Below are 17,710 nucleotides of genomic sequence, written 5' to 3' on the forward strand. Positions count from 1 at the left end.
TCCTTTGCTGCACCACGACTGTTAATTTAACTGCTCTTGACAAAGACTGGAGCATTACTGAGTTTTCAGATGTCACTGTTCCTAGCCCTGCTGACCATAACTTTTAGCTTTCCTTGCCAAGTGCCTGTATTTTTTAACAGCTTTCGCATTTTTACTTGTACACTTCCATCTACACATTCATTATTTACATAGAGAATCATACTGCACACATATATCATTATTTGCATATTGACTGACTGACAACATATGATGTACAATTTTTTGCTGAATTCATTCCCTCTTAATGAGGACAGATTTTTAAATGTAGCAGTTTTAATTTTTAATAGTGTAATATTGTTTTCTTAGGTATATAATGCAACATTAAACAGCTCCCAGGTCTTCTTTATGTTTAACTACGTTTCTTTCAGCTTTGCTCTGGGAGGCTGGCTTTTTAAGAGCATCAGATATCTATATTACTTCATCAGACTGGGCTGTTTTGGCTACTCTGCCTTTTTCCTGCAAGCAGATACTCATTCTTGAATTCAGTACCTAGCTGGGTAATAAAGCATTCAGTTTTCAAGCCGAACGGAAGGAAGGAGGCAGCCCTGTCTTCCAGCAGAAAAAAGAAAGTTCCGCAGTTGCGACAGCAGTCAGTCAGGAGAAGTTGGAGTGGATTTCACCGGCAAGGCAGGATGATCCTTCTTTGTGTAGATGGTAACCTGACAAGCGACACTCACTTCAGAGGTCCTGTGGCAGTTACTCTTTCAAATCCTGCACTTTCCGGTGTGCAAGACACTGCCGATCCACTTCTACTCTCAGCTGTGCTCCACTTCAGCACACTGAAATTCAGGCCGATTAATGCTAGTACGGCAGTCAGCCTCCTTCGAGGGAACTCGTAACAACCCCGGCATTGCGGCTCAGAGATCCACGCGTTTCATGCTCTGCCCTGTCAAATATTTAAGACAGTTCAGATATTTAACTTCTCTGGGCTGAATCATCTCCCATGAGGCATCCACCCTCCAAGAGAGCATTCAGAAACGTCAGCTCCCAGCTTTGGCGGCTGGGTACATCCACCGCAGCTGCTCAGAGCTGCCTCGAGCAGCTGAGCCTGTCTCCAAGTCCAGTTGCTCCCGTGAGGTGCAGGGGCTACGATGGCAGTGTCAGTGCGGCCCTGGCTACTCCAGCGTGCAAAGGAGATCGCACTGCAAAGGCTTGGGAATGAGAGCATTCCCTTCCAGGTTAGCACAGCCCCGAGCAGAAGGACGCAACAGCTTCAGGATTACAGTCAGCACGGGGTGGTGCTGACACAGTTTGGGCTCAGTATAATTGGAGTCCTGAAAAGATCCCAGGTCCCTGGTCACCGCTCTGCCATAGCAGAAGGAGAACTGAATTGCACGCCTGCTTTCTCCCACCAAATATAACCAATTCCTCCTTGTTTGTGGAGCGACCCACGCTCAGGAGAAGGCTTTAGACCGGAGTTAGTGCTGTGTGGGTGACGTCCAGTGCAGAATTCATCAGCAGAACAAGTATATGCCTGAACCTCTCCTTCCAGAAACAGCAACAGCCTGTCCCAGAAACCACAGGGCATTTCCAGGCTGGGACACAATTACAAGCAGGACAGCGCATCCCCGCAGAGGATGGCTCCAGTGAAGGAAAGGTGCAGTCACTGGCTTGCTCATCATGTGGAATGGCTCAGGAAGCATCTTGCTGCTCCATCCTTTGCTGGCCCGGGCACAAGAGGCCAAAAAGGCCTCAGTGGCTTTTTTGATATACTCCCTGCAGCTGCAAAATTCATCGTCTGGGTAAGGGAAGGGTATTTCCTTACTGCTAAATAAAGACAAGGAAAGAGTGTATTTTTAAAGGAGTTCTCTCCTTATTTTGACACGTATGAATAGATGCTGTCCACAGTGCTGTCCAAAGGTATTCTGCAGTACAGCGCCTGGCCCTGCCGCCGGATGTGGCTGGTAGCGTGGACTGCAGCTCCTCTCCATCACAAAGCTATCCCCCAAGCATTTCCAGCTAGCGACGGTGGCAAGTGCAAGAGCATCAGACGCTTTCCAGCCCTCTTCCGTCCACATCAGGATAGCTGGAACCGGACCCCCTGCATTAGTGTGCATTTTGCTTCCATTCGGATGTTTCTGGTTTTCAGAATCACCACCGATGAGCACAGCCTTCTCCTTTGGATCTTTACTCATCACAGCTAGCATTGTCCCAAGGGTTTCAGCAGGACATCCTGCCTCTTGACCACATCTGCTCCTCTAACCTGGTCCCTGTGGGGCTCTTGGCACTGTGGCATGGGAACAGCTTTTTTCCCTGTGCAGTCCCTACGAAGCTTTACATTTAAGTGATGTGAGTTATCCATCAATAAAGATAAGAATGGGCTGGAGTTATGTCCCACTCTGAAGACCTTCAGTTTATTCACAGCCTAACTAAAGGTATCCTTTAGCAACATCTTTCAAGAAAGATACCTAAAAAGAGTGAAGAATCCTCCACTCCTATGAGGGCAAGTTGTATTTAATTATGGAGTTAGTCCCAAGCCCCCAGCAAGCATAAGTCACTAGTGAATTCACAAAACTCCGGTGACTGGACACACAGACTCTGCCCTGCTAACTCAGCCATGACGTCGGCTAGGGTCCGTTCAAATGCCAGTTCACTGCCGGCTTGCTTGAGAAGTCCGTCTGCTACTTCGGACAGCTAATCCGGCTATCTAGCTGCCAGGGATGGGCTTGAGCAGTGCTCGTGGTACCCGAATGCTGACGGCGCTGCCTGAAGTGACCCACCCTGCTGCGGGGTGCCTGCTTCACCCCTTGCGTGGGCTCGCCTGCCGTCGCAGAGGGGGTCTCGTTCCTCTGCCCGCCTGTTGGTTTCCACAGGAGAGCTCAGCTGCAGAGACGGACCAAAGGGCCAGCGAGAGCTGCTGCGGATCAGCTCTTCCTGCCGCGCTCTCGCCAAGGAACACCGGCCGCACAGTTTCCACCGCTGCCCCCGGAAGCAACTAGCAAACCAGCACCCACGGGACAGAGCGGGAGGCCACGCCGGGGGGGGGTGTGCGCACATAAGCATCCAGAGATGCTTTCTGTCTACCGTGGAAAGGACTTTCTTGGCAATTAGACACATCAGCTTCCAAAAATAAAAGTCATTATCACACCTTGGGCTGATGTATTGCTCCTGGTCTGCTCTGCCTGTTTAGTGATAATGCCGAACCGCAGCCTCAAAGGAAACCCCACCGCTCCCGCTTTGTGTCAGCTGTCTCACCTCAGCATTTCTGCTCTGCTAACATTTCCCAGAGGAGAAAAAGCCTGTCTCAAGTGCGACCATGAAGAGACCTCCCAGGCATTCAGGTGGCAGAAACCTGAGGGGGGCTGGAGCTGCTGGGTGAGGAGGGTTTGAGGTGCACACCTCACTGCCAAAGAAACGTCTGCAGCAGAAATACCTTAAATAACAGCTGCAAATGCTTTTTAAAAAAATAGGGGCGGCTTTATATGAACTCAAAAGCCAGGATGTGAATTTAGGACCTTGTCCACAAAAAGGAAAAGAGCTGTTGTATTCTCTGAATAATTCCTAGGTCTCTTGTTCTGTACAAATGACTCCTCTGACTGACTTCAGGACATGCAATAAAATCTACAGTGGACCAAACCTGCATTTCAGGCTGCTGTGTTCATATCTCACACGGCATGATGCTGTGTAGTAATCCATTTGTGACTAAAAATCTCCTTTGTTACTTTGCTGTGGCTTCTAGAGATTAAGTCGCTCTTCCGATACGTGAAATGAAAAAGGGTTATAAACGAAAAGTAAGAATTCAAGGCAAAGCAAAGAACAGCTCCAGCAGGTCAGAGCAAAGGTCCATCTAGCCCATTGCCCCATCTCTGACAGCAGCTGCTAGCAAATGCTGAGGGAGATACTGTGAGAACAAGGCAGGTACTTCTCCCCGTACATTCTTCCAACTTTGTGATTTTCAGGGACATTTACCTACAGTTTAGGGAACTCCTGAGCCAGGGGTTATATTCCAGTCACTGTGTTTAACAGTCTTTTCTCCATTTGGAAAAAAAAAAAATCCTTAAATGTAAGCATTGATGATTCCTGCATATTTTGCTTTTCAGGGTCAAACTCTATTTGCTGCCGGCACAGCTGTCAGGCAGAACACCCTGTCAGGCGGCGGCCGCACAACAACCATGCATCTTGCAGCCGACACCGCAACAGCTGCCGCGCACCAACGCGCCCTGTGCATCCCTCCGCAAAACAACACCAACACATCCAAGTGTCTGCAGCAGATTCACTGAAAACATTTACCATGCTAGAAAGCTTCTCTTTAGTGAAGGCAAGAACACATGCAACTTACTGTCCAAGTGGCTGACTTGGCCGTGCTGGATTGCTGGAAAGTCACCTCAAAGTGGTGGGGACCAGGGTAGTCAGTGTTGGAGGGGATGACGGGAGCTGGGGACATGGCGTCGAAGGTAGAGCTGGGCTGCGAGTAGGGTGAATGCGTTGGGACATTGGAGGTGTGCTCGGAGTTGTAAGGGCTGGTGGAGGCTGCTCTGCTGCCGATGCTCTGATCCATGCTGTTGTTCAGCAAATTAAACTGGGACTGGAGGAAGGGAAAAGGGGAGGAGGGAAAAAAAAGAAAACACCAGCCAGTTTAGAGACATGGAAACCTCAGCTACACTTCTTCAGGACTTCAGGTGTCCTGTTACAGCTCCCTTAAAGGGCCAGCGTGCTGGAAAGTCAACCAAAATAGTTGTTCTGGGTTGGTTTGTTTTTTAAACAGGTCACCACTTGTGTAAAGGATAAACTTAATACATTTAAATCATCCCCTTTTATCAGCTTCATCCTTACTGAAGGCAGCGAGAGGCCAAGATTCTTGGATTTCTAGAGCCTTTGACTATGCAAAACAACACTTTTGGTAGCAGGGGGGATTGTTTCACTGTTAGGAACAGGCACGTATTTTCTGTGATGTGCTAAGATGTGGGAAATGTCCTGCCGAACTGAGCGGGAAATGATAATCACCGTCCTACCTACAGGATTCTGCTGAGTGCCTGGACAGTGTTCACAGAAAGCCTCCTTTCTTCGGCGAAGTTAGATTTCCAGAGGGCTTTCAAGAACCCCGTTAGTTCCATCAGTATTACAAATTTTCAGCAGAGGGTGTTCAGTGTCAGCCCTCCGTAGCTGCAGTTCACCGCAGAGATGAGACCAGCCAAATCTGCGCCCTGACTGAAGCACACCCAAATCTCATGCGGGGTGTGAAGATACCATCAGAGTCCAAACCCGGTTAAGTACTTCGGTTCTGTAAGAGCTGAGCCTAACCCTCAGCTCACGGCTGCTGTGAGCCGTCAGGGGTGAGTCTGGGATCTGGGCCATCGGTTGGCCTAAGCAAAGATCACGTTCCCAAAGTGGGAAGGAAGGGTTTGCTTGCCAGTAGCCAGAGAACCAAGGCATCGTAAATCCCTTGAACTGCTCTAGTATTTAGCACCAGGGTGAGGACAGCAGTAGCCTTCAGATGCCTACAGCTCGACCCTGCAAAGGCTGCAGCCTCCGCAGACCTGTGTGGGTGGGCAGAAGCAGCAAGGCCTGAGCCTCTGCCGCCTCCACCAGCACCACCCATTGCCCCCGCACAAGTGCCCCCGCAAACGCCGGCCACGTCAAGGCCACGGCCACGGCCACCGCTGGCTCCAGCTAGCACAAGCCCTGAGGAAAGAGCCCGGGATGCAGAGGTGAGACCCGGAGCTCTCTGAGCACCCGCTCCGAATGGCGCCTTGTGCAATCCGTTCCGGAGCTGGGTGTTTGCCTTCAGCGGCTCCCACGGAGGCAGCTCCAATTCGGGGAGAACCTCGAAGCTACAAAGTGCGCAGCTGTGATGCGGCGCACTGCAAATACGGTCACAGAGCGAACTCGCCCATTTATACTTCTGCTAGCTCTTATTGCTCCACGGCGGCTGGGCCAACCCTTTCGTTGTCCTTGCTATTCCTCTTCTAAACTATCATTGTCAGATATTTCCCATATGAGCTGGCGGCTCGCTTTTTTCTACAGGCACAGCCTAGGAAAAGCTGTTCTCAAAGGCATCATGGCTAAAACATACTTAATCTTTCATCTGAAAATCAGACAAAAAAAATCATTTTCTCGTGGTAGAGAAATAGACTAATATTTAAAAAAAAAAACAAATGTAACTGTTTCTCCAGCAACCCACTTGCTTCTCAAAGCAAGTAGAACGTTTTTTTCCAGAAACCTGCGGTTCCAGGATCGTTCGAGGGTTGTTCTTCTGGTATTTCCAAGCCAACAGCATTCTGGAAATCCCATAGGGGAGTGTTACCGGAGGCTCTCGGGGCTCTCCTGATTATCACGCACAAAGGAGACGCTATCGCTGCCCGCTGCTCCGGCTCCCCAGAGCATCGTGTGCGGGAGGAGACACGGTGCCACCCTACCCGCACTCGCACCTTCGCCTGTCACAGTCACCACCGACGGCCACCCTGGGCTGCTGCGGCTGCTGCCATCAGCCACTGGCTTCCCGCTAGCTGCAGCTGCCTGCTTCCGCAGCTCGAGCAGCTCTTGGGAATCAACGGTTACTAGAAGGGAAAGGTCACCAGGCGCAGTACATTTAATTCCAGGATTGGACACAACCAGCAGGCTCAGTTATTTGCATTTTTCCCTCTGAATGCTGTCAGGCTGCAAGGCTCACAGCTTTGGAATCAAGAGACGTGTTTTAACTTGGGATCCAAACCTCACCCAACTGTGTACAATATATAATGGTTTAAATACAATCATCCTTCTCCAGGAGAGTTCTCCTGTTGTCTGCATCTCTCACAAGGTCGTCGGAGTCTGTGACTAACTGGAGGAATGCTGAACAAGATCTGACTTGCTTTTACAAATACAGCCATTTTCTCCCCTAAAACATGTGCATAAACCCCTCTATTGCTTCTCACTGCTCTATAAATAGCCTTGCCAGAGAGAAACTGTTTTTCCACAATTCCAGAATTCACCTGGAGAAAAAGTTACAAGAAACTTCAGCAAAACAGATACTGAAAATGCACGTGGCAAACCGCAGCCAGCTTTCGGTGCGGGGCTGGCAGCGCAGGACAGCCTCGTGCACAGGCACGGCGCGCTGCGAAGGCCGTTGGGCTGGGAGGCACTTTCAGCGTACCGTTTCCTCTGCAAATGAAAACCTAGACATGGAACAAGACCAGAACAGCGAGGGGAAAAAGACTGTTTCTTTGGGGGCACGACAGTTAACCCACAGTCCAAATAATCCACCCACGAGTATCAAGGGTGGGCTGTTTCCTTTTCTTATGGTGACTAGGACAATTAAAGGACTTTCAGAGAACAGCGGTGAAACATGTGCTGAGCCAAACCAAGTGTATTTTTTCAGGAATAACTGTTTTTAACTCAATGAGCAAACAAACTGGTGTTTAGTATTGCCATGGCACGCGTACATACGTACTCATTCTTAAACAAAAGCCGGTTACGTTCTGACTGTGGGGCAGAGCTTGAAGCGTGCGCTGCCTCAGTTCGTCACATCCCCTTGAAAGGGGAAAAACCAGGAGGCTTTTTGCCTCCTGGTAATGCCAACTTCTCTGGGAAGAAGAGCTCTGTAACCGCAGTGCAGAGGCATCTCTTGCAAACGGCTGGGGAAAAAAATTCACAGAAGTCTTTCTTAAACGGCTGTGTGAGTTTCCAGGGGTTAGTCAGCACCGTGCACAGCCCAAGTGTCCGAGAGTAAAGTTCAACGGACAGGAAAATCAGGACTGAGCCCCTGAAAAGACTGTCACGACCGCCGCACAGAAAGAGCCTGCCCTCTCGAAGCAAGGGCCACCTCTCGACGCTGCTGAGACCCGCAAAGCGGAGCGCCGTCGCTGCAAGCGGGGCTGCCCGTGCCGAGCCGCGGGGCTCTGCCGGTGCCCCGCTGCTGCGCCCTGCTCCTCGCAGACCCTTCGCTGCAGGGGACCCGCGGGGACCGGCCTCCCGCCGGCAGCAGGGACGCGGCGACGCTCTACACCAAAACGCTCCGTCCCGCCGAAATGCTCGGCGAGCGCAGACGCCGGGCGCCCTGAGAAAGCGGTAGACTGAGGCTGCCACCTTACCCCGTAATGGTGCAGATATAGATAATTTTTTGATTACGGGAAGATGAACGCGACATAAAAGAGTGCTTTTTTCTTAGAAACTCTATCGCTCGAACTAAGCGAATCGGATTCTCTCAAGTCCGCTGATGCTCAGACTCTGTAAAGGTGACAAAACCAGCCTGTGCAGATCAGAGGGAAATATTTCCTTCAGCCTTTCTAAACTCCGATTAATATGGTTTCTTTGTATGTTTAGCAGTTTTATAGGCAGCCAGTTTCCTTGTTTCACCCTGTTAATGGAATGGATTAGTTACAAAGCAAAAGGCATACCCCCCCCCAAATATATATATATATTTTAAATAAAATTGTTGGCAGCGATACTCAAAGGCAGGTATAGTGGGTAAAATGACTAACTTGTTTTTTTAAGACTGACCATGTTTTGGAAGTATTTCTTTAAAGGACAAATCCAGCACATGAGTGTTTGTGTGTGCATGTGTAAATACATGTATATATGTTTACATGTTTATATGTGTGTGTGTGTGTGTGTGTGTGTGTGTGTATGTATTCACATGACTGCAGTAATGATATTCCAAGAAACAGGATTACAGCATAAAACCAACCCAGCACATATGCGTTTTGTACTACACACATAAGACAAAAAGGAGATGCTAAATAATTTATGGTCATGAAGTACAACACTGCACCTTTCTATTTATACCTGTAACTATGTCTATCTCTACATCTAATTTTTTACCAATGAATAAAAGAAGAAAAACACTCTGAGGAAAGCTGATTTGTTATTTTTAAGGGTGTGCAAAGGGAAGCAGTGTCTTTCCTTGCCTATGAAGATCATTTAAAGATTATTTTGTTTCATGCATGCTGAACGTCAGAAAGCGGATACAAAAATCTTCCGACTATGAAAGCAGTCTCAGCACTTGAGGACAGGGCTGCAAACATATTGCCTACTAGCGCACGCCGTATTGCCTGCAACCGTATGCACCATGCCACTTGCTACACTCTCCCGGCCACTTTCCACTGCGAAAGGAAAACCTGCCCGGGCGCCGGGGTCCGTGCCGGGAGCCCGGCACGGACGCGGCTGCCCCTGCAGTCCCCGTCCTCGAAAGTCCCCAGGGAAAGCCGAGCTAGTGCTGGCGGTGCTGAGCGCCTACAGGCTCTGAGCAGCGCGTTTCTTCGGACGGACGCTCAAAGCTGCTCTTACGCTTTCAGTCTGATCTCTCTAACAACACACGCAACGGTCTGTACCTACGAGGGGTGAGGCAGCCTCTGCCGACAGCCATCTACCCTGAAGATTTAAACCATACTTAAGACCCTGCAAAGCACAACACATGATTCAGACAAAACGAGAGAGAGATATTAACCAAGTACCCAAAGCCGTAACCATCCCACCCCGCTACAATTCATCTTTCCCAACACACAGGTTGCCTCCTGGTGCCCAAAGAGCACCATGTACTTGGTGTATCCGACGGCACAGAGCAAGGATCGCTCCTGCTTCAGCCCTGCTTCAGCCCTTCCCTGAAACCGGTTGTCCTTCCTGGACCAGCGCTGAATCTCCTACCTGACATTTCTGGAGCAGCAACGGGTGCACGAGCTCAGAAAACAGAACTAGAACATGCATCCTTGCCAAGCCTTTTCTGTGGCAGCAGAGGACAATTCCAAATAAGAAACAACAAGGCAAAACCCATTAATAAAAAGTAGCACCTACCGTGGTATAATGCTGCATTGGGTCGCTAATGTACAGCATTTTAGTCTTCTCGGAATTTATAGATAATTGGGAACCTTCCTGCCACCGGAATCATGGGGTCAGGGGGAGACGGAGAAAACAAACGGGGTATTAAGGAACATGCAATACTGGAACGCAAGGAGCAGGGCCAGGGGAGAGGCAGCAGCAGGGATGCTCGCTGGCTACCTGTGTGCAGTTTGTTGGCTTTTTTGCTTTTTTCATCTCCCTTAGTTCTGTCAACTAGCTGCATCCAACAACAAAACCGGGCCCACCCCTTTCCGTCCCTCATGACTATTCATTAAAACGCAGGGCAGGCCTCGGCTTGCCCAGTGGTGGACCGGGCTATACCAACCATTCGCGCCGCGGGGAGACCAGGGGTCCTGCTCCGTAATTAAACGCAGCCGGTTATAATTCCAGAAAGCTGCTTGCGGAGTCACAGAAGTTAAAACCCATCTGAACAGCACCCGGTATCAACTGACCGAGGTGGCTACGTTTGCACTGACTACTACACTCGGTGACTCCGAAATAACTCCACATTTGGAAGCTGGAGCTGGACACATCAGCTATGGCCACCGTTCCCTGGTCCATCCGCCCCTCCAACCATCCCAGCCCGGGCCCTGGAGTTTTATTTTGGTTGCACATCAGTCGCATTACAGCACGTCGTCAGCCCCGTACAGCGTTATCAGGGCTTCCTTTGGTTCAAACGCTCCTGGAGGACACTCTGATAAAAATGCCCGGAGAACAGGGAGTCGCGCAACTGTCCCGGTGCTGCAAGCCCAACTGAACAGGCCATGATGCACCGGTCAAACAGGAATGGGCTCAGCAAGGCCACGCAGGGGGGGACATACTGCCTCTCTATCGAGGACCTTCTTGGAGGTTTGGAGCAAGGGAACAACTAGTCGAGAGACAAGTGATTTTCCAGGCTTTATGTCCACCAAAAAATGCTCTGTTCTTCCCTATCATCCCACATTATTTCACTGGATTTAATATTTTTCACTGAGAGATGACCTACTTTCCCTTAAGAAGCCTGGGAAAGTCAGATGTTTACAGAACAACTGGCTGGGATCATTGCAGGGCTTGTTTGACAGGAGCTGTTGTCTGAGGACTTTGAGTAGTTGGTCCTTCCTGTTGTCAGGAAGCTTTTCGCACGTTACATTTTACTGCTCCGTCACTGCTGTTCTGTGCACAGTGCACACGTATATAACCACAGTGAAGCTAGGAACTGGAAGGCCTGCCGCCAGGATGTGCCTATGCGCTCTTTTCTGCAGGTGCTGTAATTCCGGAATTAGCCTCCTGCCATGCCGGGCAGAGCCAGGTGCCTGGGAGCGCCTCTAACGGGTGCATTTTACACCTGGCCACCATAACGACAGAGCCTATTTCAGCACCTCGGGCCAGACACGGAGCATGGGGCTGAAAGCAGGGAGACCCATCAGCTCTGGTGTAAAGCCTGCAGCCTGTGATCAGTCAAATTTCCTTTTGGTTTGAGGCTGATGGCTGAATGCTGTCCATGTCAGCCAGGCTCCACTGTGGAGGTCGGCACACGAAAGCAGGTGAGCAGCTCACAGAATGGCGTGTCATATTTACAGAGATGGAGCTAATGTGTGTTGCCCACATCCTAGCACTAGTGTGCAGGGGTGAACCTGCGCGCAAAGGGGTCAGTGGCAGCGTCTGAGCTAAACCCTCAACTGCTATACAAGCTACCGCTTCTAAAACTGCCCTAAGAAACCAGTAAGGGTGGCTGAGGAGTCTTTCACATCTTTAATTACAGCAACTCCTCCCAGAGGACCTGGAAACACTTTACAGGCTTTGTGGAGCAACGCAGCTTCCACGTGATGCAGTCACAGGGCGTCGTTTCTGTCCGGAGGCCGAGCCACAGAGCACCGGGGTGGCCTGCTCTCCGTCACCGAGCATCTCCGCACCCGGCCTGGGAGCCCCAGCACCCCGCTGCTCCCTGCAGGGCCATCTCTAGCACTCCGCTGAGCACCACAGCCCCCCCGGGCCGCAGAGTGAGCGGCTGCTCCTTCACTGGTCTCACTTTTTACCTTCATCTCAGGCCAGCTGGGTCACATTATCTGTGCACTTATTTTTACACGTGTCAGCCTGCCACACGTGTCAGTGATGACAGGCAGCAAGAGCTGGACCCAACTCCTCCTGAGCTCAGCAGCACAGCGTCTAGTTGCATGGTCAGGCCAATACAAATATTTACTACTGGCACTCTGTTTTGAGCAAGAGCCACGAGCTGGCTCTCGCCCCTGGCTGGGCTCAGCCGCTCTCTGCAAGGGCTCCTGCCAGGCTGCAGCCTGCCCGGCTCTGGCGCTCCGCGCTCGGCAGCAGCGACAGGTTGCACCGAGCTCCTGCCGTGCTTGGCTTAGGTTACAGCAGGAATAACAAGAAAGGCAACTGCAACCTCAGCGCGGGGGCAGCTCCGCAATTAGGAGTGCGGTCTCCACCTGATCCTCCTGCCGTGCTCCTGCCCAACTGCAGACAAAGGCCAGGGAAGAGAGGGAAAGCGAGCTGAAAGGGAGGGAAAGGGAAGCTGGGGGAGGGGACACAAGCTGGCGAGGAGGGAAACGGGAGGTTTGTGGAGGGAGAGTTTGCAATGGCCAGGATTGCTTCATCTTGAAGAAGGGATGCTCCCAGGAGGCCACGCTGCTGGGGGAAAGCGTTCACACGCTAACACGCTCTCTGAACAGCAGGTCTAGAAAAGCCCCTGCAGCCTGCCCGCACCTCGAGGGCAGGAGCAGATGGCACAACGTATCTGGATCCTGACGAGTCAGATCTCATACTTGACTGTTGCACGATAAATAAAAAGGCTTTGTCCTCCCCGGTGCCCCACCGAGGCAGAGAGCAGGGCCACCTCTACGGATATGAAAACAGGCGCAGCGGCTCGAGCAAGAACCAGGCAGGCAGTGAAGGAGGAGGAATAAGGCTGAGCTCTCCTTACGCATGTGAGCTAAACCAGGTGTGACCTGAAAGGGGCTATGTCAGCACCTCCAAGGACTGAGCACGTTGGTGTGCCTAACGCAGAGCGAAAGCCGGAGGAAGGCAGGATGCCGTGGAGCGCCCCGGCGAGGAGCACAGCACTACTGCCCTGTCGCTCTGCGAGTGCCTGGGCAGCCCGCTTGGCCTTGCTGCTCGCAGCCACGGCCACCCTCGCACTGCTGGTGGTCAGACACTGCCTGTGCCAGCCCAGCTTCCTTCGCTGCGGAGCGTTACGTGGATCAGCAGGAATGGTGGAGCAAAAAAGTCCTGCAATTATCAGCAAGGTGTCCAGGGCCTAGGAGGAAGAACCACCACTCGATCTAGGCAGGTTCTTGGCCACTAATCCACAACTACATGCAACTTTGTGGCTGTATTAGACCACAGACAGGCTCTAAGATGGCCATTTTCTGACACCTGATGTTCCTGGGCACTGATCACACCAGATGCAGCTCTCCTGCAGAAATGCTGAACCTTTTCATCCAGGGCAGAGCTTGCAATACAAACAGGTTCTGATTAAACCTGCGCAACCTATACTTAAGTACCGCTTCCCATTAAAACTTGCCCAAACAAAAATGTGCCTACAGCCATAATCAGTTGAGATACCTAAATGCAGTGAGACTGATGCTTCATGGGACAAATATTTTACTCTCCAAGAGTCAAATTCTGCCCATTCTTTTTCAGTTTGAACTGTACCTTACTCCAAACACAAGCCATTGAAATCATTCAGTCTATATGCCCAGGAGGGCAGTATATGGTAGAGAAGCTGGCCCACACCGTCTTGAATGATATCTGGTTGTGGATTTCCGATGGCTGCCTGGGAGATGTATATGAACTGGGCCTCCTTTAGACAGCCTCTGAGTCGGGATGGGTGAGATTCTGCTGCAACAAGAGCAGGGTTTGCTGAACACTGTGCAAATCGGGAGCTTTGCTTTTGGACAGATGGCAAAAGTGATTCTCTTTAGGGGTTTTATTCCTGGTGCACTTCCAGTACTCAAGAGATGGGGAAGCATGTCCTAGGTGATTTTCAGACTGAGTAAAGTCTAAAAGTTTAAAGATGGCCAGTTTCTGATAGAGCACATTCTAAACAGCAAATCAGAAAGTTTTTTTTTTTTTTTTTAACGAAAAAAAGTTTTTCCCTCCTTGCCCTTCCTCCCCAGAAGGTCCTTTCAGAAATGGAGCTTGGCTGCAGCCCTGGTACAGTAATACCCTGGCCTCACAGAGGTCCCGGCTCGCAGCGTGAGCCTCCGTGGCCTTCATGGGCATAAGGGACTGCCCAATAGGGCACGGACAAATTCAGCATGGTGACAGCAACAGAGGAGGCAGACCGGCCGCCACTGATCAGGACAAAACGGGGCATTGAACGTACTTCAGTGACCCAGAGCACCATCATCACGGGCTCCCAGTTGCTACACGTCAGGCAGCAAAGTAATTCAGGGTGGCAGAGTTGGGTGCTTTGAACTGCAGGGAGTCACCTACGTGTAAACGTTGCCTGCAGTCTGAGCAGGGAACCACCTGAGAAAACCATGGGAGAAACAGGGCACATGGTATGCCCGAGCTCTCTGGAGCCCAGATCTCCTGGTCAGGGCTGCACAGGACTTGCTGCTGACTTCAACCCTGATCATGAGATGGGAGATGCTGCTTTACAAATGCAAATGTTTCCTCCGTGACATATAAGACAAGGTCTCTTCTAGATCCATGTGCTATACTCTGTGTTTAACACACTACCACAGGTATCCTGATACCTGTTTGTGACATGTTAGTATAAAGCTGTCATTTAATTCTTCTTCCTTTTTTAGCAATGGGTCAATGATGGCAACAGCTATATACAGGAATCTGCTGAGGATGTGGTGTGATGTTTTCTATTTCTAATCACTCATATGATCCGTTCTTATGTGTTGTCATGTTGCTTCATAAGTAACGAAAAGGGAGGTCTGAATCTGCAAAGCCCTCGTGTGCACTGGTGTAGCCCTCTACGTGGAAGGGCAGGTGTCTTCATAAGTGAAGACCTGCAAGGCTGGAGTCTTATTCTGATGAATTATGGCAAAAGTTCTTGCTCTCCAGTTCTGATGCTGTATTTTTTACAGAGGCAAAAACTACTCTATCTAGAGAAATCCTCTTATTATGTAATCATTTTCTCCACCTTCTATCTTTCACTTTCACTGCACTTTTAAAAACCCTTTGTGTTAAATGGAAATTAATCTCTTTTCCCGCACCAACTTCCTGGAGAGAAGCACCATTAGCAATAGGAGTCCTTCAATTATCCCACTGCAGGCAGGAGCAGAGCTGTGCATTCAGAGCAGGATGTGACCCTCCAGAAGCTTTGCCTCTGGAACAGCTTATAAATGACTTTTATTACACAGCATGTCTATACCTGAGCAAATTATACTCTATTTATGTTGAGGTACTTGCACTCCACCTTTACTACAGCACAGAACCACCGCTGCTGCATGTTTAAGCAAGCAGAAGTAAGATGCAACTGTCCAACATGAAGCCTGTTTCCTACAGTCACTGTGAGTGGTGTACTTTATCCAGACTGTGACAGTAGCTCTCTTGCTTCCCAACCCCAGAATTGTGACTGTCATGGTTGCTGTTGTTTGGATTGACCTGGAGAATGGAGAAGACAGCTGCTTCTGCCATGCGCGTGGAGTATTTCATTGAGGGGTTGGTCTGACACTGTTCAAACTCGGCCCGCCATCATTGAAACTCCATCTGACAGAGTGCATCATGTTACGGCCATGCTTGGCAGAGGCAGGACCGTAGTAATCTCAGCCTAGCTGTTTTCTGCTTGTCTTGCCAGGCTGTTAAGATACGTGCCCTTCCGAGATAGGAAGGCGGTCCAGCAAAATCAATTAATAAGCAGCTGCTACTTTCCTGACCACTGAACCACATGGCTGCAAAAATGCAATACAGTCACTTATTTCAGGATATCAGACACTGAACAAATGATAGTAACTCTGTGCCTGTAGTGTTTTTGTTTGGTTTATGAACCAGCAAGTATCCCGTTTCCTACCCTAGAGCGATGTAATCCACTGGGAGGAAAAAAACGTTTGTTTCTGATGCAACCCCTTTTTTGCAATCTGAACCCACTCACCATAACTGAATCGTTCATGCTTCTCATCTGGAAGACGTCCATTGTGACCTCCGTGCGGTCGGAGACCTCGTGGCTGCCTGTATGATTGGATGGAGGGAGGTCAAAGTAGGTGCTGTCTGGTTCCCTGTGAAAAAGTGATGACAGTCAGTTTTCCAGCTCTCTAACATAGCCTGCACCAATAATACCCAAGAACTTGTATTTCCCTTGAACCTTGCCTTGCTCTCAACTCTCCCTCCATCCTCTGCTTTTATTGTCGCATGCCAGAGCAGGCAAACTGTTCCCTTGTGGATAAAGAAAGGAGAGACTTAGGAAGTTGTTTGTCTACCCAGCTGCTCTGGCATATCTGTCATCTTGGGATGTCTAAGTTATAGGATAGCAAGGAAGAAAGAGGATGAAATGAAGCACAGTCCTTGTTCCTTGTTTGATTCCTGTGAGGCTCAAAGCCCAGAACAGTTGCAAAAGTCTCAGTGTGATTGGAAAATGCTTAATTTTTTTAAAAATAACCATTTTAATTAGGCAGCTAGCAAGCTTCATGACCTCATGAGCAGAGACAGACCGGTAAGAGTGCATCCTCCCAGGCTTGACCCCAGCATCTCTTGCCTCACCCCTGGGAAGGATCCCAGTCAGAAGAGGACCTTTGTTCAGGCCCTGAGACCATCTCCGTGCATCCTGGAGCACTGTGTCTACGGAACGACCTAGGCTATGAGACAGATGGTGCCGTGTACAAATGCCAGATCTAAGAGCCATAGTTCAGGAAAACCGGCCAAGTTTGTCAGTACCCGAGCCAGGCTGGTCAGTGCTGGCTCCTGGGAGCAGCTCCGCTGGGTGCAACGCTGCTTCACTTCTCTAGTGTGCTGTGCGAACAGGTGGGGACCCTACGTCAGGCTACTGTGGGCCAGTGGGATTTTCTTCAGCAGGCAGGGCAGGAATAAGGACACGGCTCAACTGCTCCTGTCTAAGGAAAGATGAGTCAGTGTCTCCTCTTCCAAGCTGCTGCTGAGGCATTTCTGATCGTGCTCTCCAAACACCTTTGCTTCCTAGAGCAGGAGGAAGTGTGCCCTGATACTGACCTTTGATGTGCAAGAAAGACTGCCATGCTGCGGTGACTTTTTGCAGTGCTTGCAGCGCTCCTTTGTGTTTACAGTGCACATCAAAAATGCTGGCGTTTGCATATCCCTTTTCAGAAACAGCTTCCTAAACTTGGAAACAACGTTTGTGGGGCCCAGCTTTCTGCAAATGCAAACTCCAGTCTTTGAACTGTCTAGCGTCATCGAGGCAAAGGGGTTTGGTAAATGAAACAGTCTAAGCAGAGAGATCTGAGCCTTGGAGCAAAATTCTGAATATGAAAAATGAATATGTGAAAACTAGAGCATGTGAAAGAAATGTTTCCTCCCAGGTCATATTAATAATACGTGCTAATACAGACTACAGAGCAAAGGGCCAGTTCTGCCTCAGAATACCCCTTAACGCAGATGGTCAAATACCACTTACAGCGTGCTCCAGAGGTGTTCAAACGTTGTACCTTCATCAGCTGGAGATGACTGGGACATCTTCACAGAAGGGGAGTCTGACAAAGGATAAATCGCTCTAGGGGTAAAGAAAAAAAGCAAGGTTAATACTGCTAGAGTGCAAACAAAAAAGTCACTTTCCTCCTGGAGGCTTTACAGCCTGGATATGCAGGGATTTTGTCTGTTCTGCAAGGGAACGGAACAGACAATTTAATGTTGTGTTTATACCCTTCTATTCCCAGAAAATGCGTAGAGATCCAAGTCAGCTGCACTGAAGTCAGTTTATGATGAAGCAGGTTGCAAATGCCCTGTTACAGCACCACACCACTGAGTATCAGCTCCCTGCCGCTTTCTCACTGAGGCC

The 17,710-nt window shown here is 49.9% G+C and overlaps 1 protein-coding gene across 1 annotated transcript in view; it reads right to left on the minus strand.

Annotated features, from left to right (window-relative positions):
- TP73 (tumor protein p73) overlaps positions 1 to 17,388 on the minus strand; it is a 40,494-nt gene extending 23,106 nt beyond the window's left edge. The window contains exons 1-3 of the mRNA XM_067310848.1: positions 17,330 to 17,388; positions 15,839 to 15,962; positions 4,319 to 4,564 (exon numbers count right to left, since the gene is read on the minus strand). Of these exons, the coding sequence (XP_067166949.1) occupies positions 4,319 to 4,564; positions 15,839 to 15,962; positions 17,330 to 17,388 (429 nt within the window). The remainder of the gene's footprint in view (positions 1 to 4,318; positions 4,565 to 15,838; positions 15,963 to 17,329) is intronic.
- Between the last annotated feature and the right edge of the window lie 322 nt (positions 17,389 to 17,710).

This window comes from Apteryx mantelli, chromosome 26 (genome assembly GCF_036417845.1).
Source record: "Apteryx mantelli isolate bAptMan1 chromosome 26, bAptMan1.hap1, whole genome shotgun sequence".
In the NCBI taxonomy this organism is placed as follows: domain Eukaryota; kingdom Metazoa; phylum Chordata; class Aves; order Apterygiformes; family Apterygidae; genus Apteryx; species Apteryx mantelli.